Here is a 7,868-nt window from a genome sequence, read left to right as displayed (position 1 = left end):
GAGGGTGTGTTGGTTCCTCACACAGGCCTGGAGACGCCGGGGACGAGGCTGCGGCACAGTGAACGTGCTTGGCGCCCCGACCCGCCTGCTTTACGGTTAACGTGGTTCGCCTTACGCGCGGTCATTTCACCGCGGTGAAGACGCCCGGCCCCACGTGGCGCACTCGCCCTGCGCACGCTCACCAGTCAGGCGCATGGTCTCCAGGAGCCTGGCCACCAGCGCCCCGTCGCCCTCCAGCTCGGCGCGCACCAGGCCCAGCTTCCTGCGCATCTTGTGCAGGTGGTGCCGGTGGAACTCGGCGTCGAACTCCTCAGCCAGGATGGCCTCGCCCAGCTCGCGGGGCAGCTCAGGCTCCAGGGCCTCGGCCAGCTTCTGCAGGTTCCATTTGCACACTTCGGGCTGCTTGCTGTATGCGTAGCGCCCGGCGCCGTCCGAGGCGTTGCACACGTGGTCGGGGTCGTACCTGCCACACGGGGGGAGGGGGCCTCGGGATGATGCGGGACCCCGGGGGCCCGGAGGCCACGCCTGTGAGGCTGCTGCTCTCCCACCCCTAACCCACCAGGGCCCCTGCTCACCGCCCGCTCCCGCCCTGGCCCCTTGGGTCCGTTTCCAAGCAGGCATTTCCAACAGTTACCCGCTGAGCAAAACGTCGGTGAGAACAGGTGCGCGCCCGCGGGCCTCTCCCCACGGCCCCCGCGCCGCGCCCGGGCCGCTCACCTGTCCAGGAAGCCGAAGGGCCCGTAGTCGATGGTGAGCCCCACGATGCTCATGTTGTCCGTGTTGAGCACACCGTGGCAGAAGCCCACACACTGCCACTCGGCCACCATCCGGGCTGTGCGACGTGTGACCTGCGGCACGACAGGCGCGGGTTGCCCCCCAGCCCCGGCCCCTTTCCCGCCCCGATTCCCGCAGGGCCCGTCCCCCCCACCGACACCCGCGGGGGAGGACGAGCAGGTGCCGTCTCCCTCTTCCTGCCTAACTGTGGCTTTTACCCAAGAAACCAAAAACCCCAGGGAACCTCGACAGCCCCGACCTGGGCCCAGGAGGGTGACGGCCCAGACACAAGGAAGTCAGCACCCGAGCAGACAAATCCTGCCCTCGGTCCGGGCGGCTGTGCCCGGGGCCCGTCTTGTCCTGTGAGCCGCTGGCCAAGGAGGCCGATGACCTACCCGCCTCGGCCCAGTGGGCCACACACCTCCCCCGCGCATCCGCCGCCCACGCGGCCCCCCGGGGTTGGGGACGGGGAGCTACCGACAGAAGGGCAGGGACACCCGGTGAGACCCTCTGCCCACGAGCCCAGCAGACCGGGCCGCCGCACCCACCTCGCGGAAGAAGGCCGCGTTCCTCTGCACGCTGTCGGCGGCGTGGGCGGCCTGGATCTCAGGATAAAACGTGCCAATCACATAGTCAAGCATCTGTATGCGGATGTCATTCCTCCCCACGCTGGGGCCCTCGCGCCCTGTGTGCTCATCTGCGGACTTAAAAATCTCAAAGGATCCGAACCTGGGGGGAAGACCCAAGTTGGTAACAGGTCAAACAAGACTCTGCCCCGGTGGAGAGAAGAGAGGTGTGGCCGCCAGACCCTGGCCCGGAGCGGGAAACGCCCGGATGAAAACAAAACCCCGCAAAAGCAGAGCCCAGCTTCCAGTGACACAGACGGACCCAGCCGGAATCTGGTCAAGTCCGTGCGGGAGGCCCAGGGACGCAGGGCTGACTCCAGGCACGAGGAGGGCTCTGTGCCCACCCCCCTGCGTCAAGGAGCACGTCAGTGACAGGCATCCTGCGGTGGGGTGACGAGCAGGGTCAGCACTGGTTCTCCACTGGGGTGTTGGGGTCACCCAGAGGGTGAGGCTCTTTGGAGACATTTTTGGTTTTTAGGTCTGGCATCAGCCCCGGCAGCTGGTGGGCGGGGGCCGGGGACGCCTCCTGACCCCCTGCCAGGCTCAGGGCGGCTGCGCGTGAAGAGCGGCCCGGTGCCACCGCGGGGAGAAGCCCTGGGTCTCCCAGGGCGAGGCTGATGACCTGCCTGGTCCTCTGTCCCCCAGGGGACAAAAGAAAAAGTCAGGGGCTCTCTGCTTCAGGCGTGGGTGGCCCGCAGGCGCCAAGGGAATGGCCCTGTTACCCCGATACACACAGGGTCTGCCGGGCTCCGGGGGCGGGGGGACCAGGCCACAGCCATGTCCTGACAAGTGTGACTTCAGGGGATCAGAACAGAGTGTGTGATACCAGACAGTGTGGTGACATCAAGGGGTAACAGGCTGGCATCAGAAACGGGAACTGGAACAGACTCTAGTTAATGAACCGAGCATGAGAACGGCCACAGCCAACTGTGTGGAGTGGCCCTGTGTTCAGAGTGACACAAATGAGGCCATTTTCTTGGTGACTTTGATGCAGTTCTTTGTCACAAGCTCCCAAGTATGCAGCTCTGTACCTGCCCCTTCCCAGAGCCCCACATTCGGGCAGCCCCTTTTCTGGCTACCGGAGGCCCCTGGACCCCTTCACTGCTGCCTCAGGGGCCCCGCCCATGCCAGCCTCGCTGTGGCTACACAGCCGGTCACCTGGGGGGAACGGGCCGGGTCAGGGAGTGTGGGTGGGCCAGGCACAGCGACCCCCACGTGGGCCGGGGCTCCCGCCCAGAAAACGCCCAGTGCCTTTTACGCTTGCGTCTCCCTCTTGTGGGTGCAAAGCATCTACCTCCCGGATGGTGCGCCTGTGCTGTTCTAGGGCCCGCCGTGGGATGGGTTCCAAGCAGGGGTCACCGTGGGGCGTTTGGTCTACCAGACTCCCCGCTGTTTAGGCACAGACCTACAGCCTGATACGGCAAGCGTTCAGACGGCACGAGGGGCCCCGGCATTACCTCAGGAAAGTGGAAGCTATACGCAACACAACCGTGCACTTCTCGTATCTGGGGTTACCGTCATAGAACACGTCGCGAACGACTGTGGACTGGGACGTGACGCAGGCCCCGGCCCGCGTGGTGGGGATGCCCAAGTGGAACATGGCTTCGCTGCACAGGAACTCTCGGATGCTCGACCGCAGGACTTTGCGGCCGTCAGCCTGTCTGAAATCAAACACAGGTCACCGTGCCGTCAGGCGGGCGTCCATCCAACACCAGGCTTCAGGCAGCAGGTGGGAGGGACTGAAGGCATTCTAAGGGCTTCTTAAAATCATTCACCGGCGGCTCAAGCATTACCCCCACTTGCGCACCTGCAGCCCAGTTTTTATAAAGCATCTGTTGTACGAGAGCACGCCTCCTGCAACGCGCACGGCATCCGCTCGGAAGGGGGGGTCTCAGGGTCCCGTGGACGGCCTTGGACGGCCGGAACCGCGTCACCCCAAGCCTGCACTACGATGACGACTCCATCAGAGCAGCTCTAGACTCACGGCAGCAACGACAGGAAGGTGCCTAGGCCTCCTGCCGCCCCCACGGCCTCCTCCGCCGTCAGCGTCCCCGCCAGGTGGGACATTGTTACCCCCGCAAGTCTACGCGCCGTGAAGGCTCAAGGTCCACGTTTAAACGCGGGGCCACACCCAGTGCTGTGTACTCTGTGGGTTTGGACGGAGGGGTAATGACGTGGGTCCATCATTATGGCACCACACACAGACCACGACTGGCTTAACATTCTCACGCCTCGCCTGCACCCCTTCCCCTCCCCTGCACCCAGTGATCTTTTCCTCGTCTCCAGAGTCCCGCCTGCCTTGGAGGGTCGCGGCCGGAGCCGCAGCGCAGACCAGCTCCTTTCGCGTCGGCCTCCTCCATGTCTTCTCCGGGCCGGAGAGCTCGCTTCTCAGCGCAGAGCGGGTCCCTCTGTCCCGAGGCGCCACAGTCCACGCGTCCATTCACCTCCTGAAGGACATCTTGCGTGCTTCCAGGTTTTGACAGGTCTGAGTAAAACCGCTGCAAACCTCTGCGCGCAGGGCTTTGTGTGGACACAGCGCTGGGCCACGGGGCAACAGCGCGGCCCGGCACCCACCAGCGAGGAGCCTCCCGGCGCCCGGTGCCGTCAGTGCCCTGGGTCTGGGTCCCCCGGCAGGCGCATGGTGGGATCTCGTCGCTGTGTGGCTTTGCATTTCCCCGGTAACGCACACTGTGAAGCATCGTTTCAGGCGCTTACTGTCCCTCCGTACCTCATCCTTCGTTCTGGTCTGTCCAGGTCTTTGGCCCATTTTAAAATCAGGTTGTTTTTGTTTTCTTATAGTTGAATTCAAGGTGTTCTTTGTATCCTTTGGGTAACACTCCTTTATCAGATGTGGCTTTTGCAAATATTTTCCCCAGTCTGTGGCTTTTCTTTTCACTCTCAATTTTGTCTATTGCAGAGCAAAAAAGTTTTACCTTAAATGGGGCCCATCTTATCAATGACTTTTCATGTCTTGCATTTGGTGTCAGATCTTAAAAATCATGTCCAAACCGAACGTTTTCTATTTTGTCTTCTAGGAGTTTTATACTCTTGTATCTTACATTTAGGTTTATGATCCTTCTGAGTTTATTTTTGTGAAGCGTGGCAGGTTCGGGCCTAGACACGTTGTGTGTGTGTGTCCAGGTGTCCCAGCGCCATTTGTTGGAATGACGATCTTTGCCGCTTTGTCAAGATCAGCTGGCTGTACCGAGGGGGTCCGTCCATTGTTCCACTGAGTTCTTCCTTCACCAACGTGGGGTTTTCTTAATGACTTTAGTTTTATAGTAAAAGGCTCGACGTCCGCGAGTGCCGGTCCTCCAGTCTTGCTGTTCTTCACGTTACGTCCGTCATTCTAGGTCTGCTGCGTCTCCATATGAACTTCAGAGTCCTGCTACCCGTATCTGCAAAGCACCCGAGGTGCTGGCTTTGAAGTCAAACTGGGAACAAGTGACTTCTTGACAATCCTGAGTCTTCCTGTCCAGGGACATGTAATGTCTTTCCACTTCTTTAGTTCTTCTTCGATATCTTTTATCAATTTTGTGATTTTCCTCATAAAGATCTCGTAAATATTTTGTTAAGTTAATACCTAAGTATTTCATTTTGAGGGGCACTAATGTAAGTAGAACTGTTTTAATTTCAACTTCGAATTGCTCACTGCGTCTACAGCGAAGAGACTGACTTCTGTAGAACTTCAGACCCTGCAGCTGTAACTGCGTCCTGGTTCACTTGTTTGGTCACACCCTTGAGATCGTCTACAGGTGTTCGTCTGCAGACAGGGGCAGTTTCGTGTCTTCCGTCTCCATCTGTACACCTTTAATTTCCTTCTCTTGTCTTACCGCATTGGCAAGGGCTTCCAGTATGATGCTGAAAGGCAGTGGTGGGGAAGCAACTTTCCCTGGTCTCTGATCTCAGCGGGAGAGTTTCCAGGCTCTCATCACTAAGCAGATGGTAGCTGGAGGTTTTCTGTACATATTCTTCATCAATTTGAGGAAGTTCCTCTCTTCCCAGTTTACTGAATTTTATCGCAAATGCTTTTTCTGCACGTACTGCTCTGATCATGGCGCTCGGGGCTCTATGAGACACAGGACTCCTGCCTCGCCCTGCTTGTGTACGGCTCCTGCGAGTGTGACCCCTGGAAACCAGACCTGGCAGTCACCCCGGGGCTTCCCGTGTCGGCCTCTGGCCAGTGTGACCCTCAGTTCACAGCTGCATTCCACTCACCTCCCTCTAGTCTGCGTGAGGAGTTGTGACAAGGAAACCGGTCTTCAAATGTCACTCCACCCTCCCTGGCCCTGGGACTCCTTCTCACCCGGTTAGATTTCATGTTAGGAGGAAGTTGGCACAGCCCAGTTTAATCCTGAATCTGATAGAAATGGCCGTAAAAATAAGTAGGCGGTATTCTCGCTCAAGGCAGGTTCCCAAAGCAAAAGTCAGAACTGAACAGTCGATTACACAGCAAGGGTAAAGGGCCTCAGAGAGCAGTCCTGCCCCCACAGAGCCTAAGGACACATGACAACAGTCCCTTGTCCTGTACACCCGTGTCTGTTCCCAGCCCAGCTGCTGGGACGGACCCAACTGAGACAAGCTCTTCTGTACCTGCCAGGAGATGCATGTCCTAAAATCCTAACCCCCATGGCAGACAGGAGGCAGAGGCAGGAAGTCAACGGTCCACCCCCAAAACCCACACCTGGGTAGCCAGCAGCAGCTGGCTTTAAGCCACTGGTAGCCACTTTGGATGTTAGCCTCAAGTCTTGCTGACACTGGGGACCACAGGACACATGGAGGGGTGGGGTGGGGTACGCGGGTGCCAACCTGAATAAAGGTTAAATGACCCCTTTTCTTTAAAGAAAAAATATTCTATGGGCACCCGGGCGACTCAGTTAAGTGTCCACCTTGATTTCGGCTCAGGTCGTGACCTCACAGTTTGTGGGACTGAGCCCCACGTCAGGCTCTGCGCTGAGCGTGGAGCCTGCTTGGGATTCTCTCTCCCTCCTTTTGCCCCTCTCCCACTCGCTCACTCACTCTAAAAATAAATATTAAAAAAAAAATATGCTAGCAGACCTCACGTCTAAAAACACAGGACTTAAAACTCAAGTCTTCAAATATAAAAAGCAAGTCCCGATGGCATATTAGTCACGAAAAGGTCTGTCTTTATAATTGGCAAAAATAAATGACCAAAGAGGGATACGTGAAGTTTAAAGGTGCTCAGAGGACTGAGCAGGCCCCAGGGTGAGAGGCGTTCACATCATTACAACGGGCAGAAACTTCCATTAGGCCCTGGTGCAGGCGGCTCTGAGCAGGTGCAGGTGTTGGCGGTGGTGGCGCGAGGCTCAGCTCAGCCTTCACCCACAGAAAGGTCTGGAGGCTGGGGGACGAGGAAGAACCAGGTGTTCTGTAGGTCAGAGATGGAGCTGCTGTGGCGGGGGGGGGCATATTGAGTCCCTGGAGGGAGGGCAGAGGGAAGTGGGCAGAGGAGACACGGCCTCAGGAGTTCTCTGAACCTAAAATGACAACTGAGGTATAACTTTTTCAGCCACTTAACAAGCACTGGACTAAATGCGCGAACTGTTTGCCAGGAAAGGGCAGAACGGACGGTCAGCACAGTCTGTACCTAAGAGGCAGGACGGCCGTGAGAGCGCCTGCTGGGTCGGGCTGTTGGGATCTGGACCCAGGCTCTGGCCCACAGGTGCCTGGAAGCCTGTGCTTGGGAGAGCGTCCCCTGGGGGAAGGGTCTGCGGAGTCTTGTCCCTGCCCAGGGCCCGGGCCACACACCGTGCATCTGGGACGCCAGCGCTGGAGGCAAGCCGACTGCCCAAGTGGCTCTGAGAGGAAGGCTGTGCTGTCTGTGAGGCTGCTCACAAGTCACCCTGCCTGCCCTGAGCTGGCGGCCAGGCGGGGCGTGGGCGGAGGAGTGTTACAGAACGGATTCCAAAGTCCCTGTGTTGTTTACGAGGGCAGGGCGAGAACAGCTGCCAGTGCTCTGTGACCAGATGCCCCGACACCAAACGCGGCAGGGTCCCCTCACTGTGCCCGTCACAGGGGACGAGGGCACCTGGCAGCAGCGTTTCAGCGGGCACTGCCCCTCCTCCTGTCCTCTCCTTTTGATCTCAGGGCCTTTGCACCAGCTGTCCCCGCCTCCAGGATGCTGGGACCCCTCCCGTGTTGTGTCCCTAGGCCAAACGTCCAGGGAGGGAAACGGGCCGCGCACACCGCCCGCCCCCGATCCCACCTGCCGAAGGCGTGCGGGCCCCGGCACCCGCCCGGGGAAGGGCCCACCTGGAGAAGGGCGTGGGGCCGGCGCCCTTGAGCTGCAGCTCCCAGCGCTCGCCGGCCGCCGTGCACACCTCGCCCAGGTACATGGCGGCGCCGTCGCCCAGCTGCCCCGCGAACTGGCCGAACTGGTGGCCACAGTAGCAGTGCGCGGCGGGCTCGGCGCCCGGCAGCAGCGCGTTGCCGCTGAAGAAGAGCGCG

At 59.5% G+C, this 7,868-nt stretch overlaps 1 protein-coding gene across 1 annotated transcript in view; it reads right to left on the bottom strand.

The window, feature by feature from the left end:
- SELENOO (selenoprotein O) overlaps nt 1-7,856 on the bottom strand; it is a 12,641-nt gene extending 4,785 nt beyond the window's left edge. Inside the window, exons 1-5 of the mRNA XM_077758055.1 lie at nt 7,674-7,856; nt 2,858-3,061; nt 1,323-1,503; nt 718-848; nt 183-463 (exon numbers count right to left, since the gene is read on the bottom strand). Coding sequence (XP_077614181.1) covers nt 183-463; nt 718-848; nt 1,323-1,503; nt 2,858-3,061; nt 7,674-7,756 — 880 coding nt within the window. The 5' untranslated portion in view covers nt 7,757-7,856. The remainder of the gene's footprint in view (nt 1-182; nt 464-717; nt 849-1,322; nt 1,504-2,857; nt 3,062-7,673) is intronic.
- Between the last annotated feature and the right edge of the window lie 12 nt (nt 7,857-7,868).

Source organism: Crocuta crocuta, unplaced genomic scaffold (assembly GCF_008692635.1).
Source record: "Crocuta crocuta isolate KB4526 unplaced genomic scaffold, BGI_CrCroc_1.0 scaffold143, whole genome shotgun sequence".
In the NCBI taxonomy this organism is placed as follows: domain Eukaryota; kingdom Metazoa; phylum Chordata; class Mammalia; order Carnivora; family Hyaenidae; genus Crocuta; species Crocuta crocuta.
The sequence above is the reverse complement of the archived record's forward strand: the minus strand, read 5'-3'. Positions and strand labels throughout refer to the sequence as shown.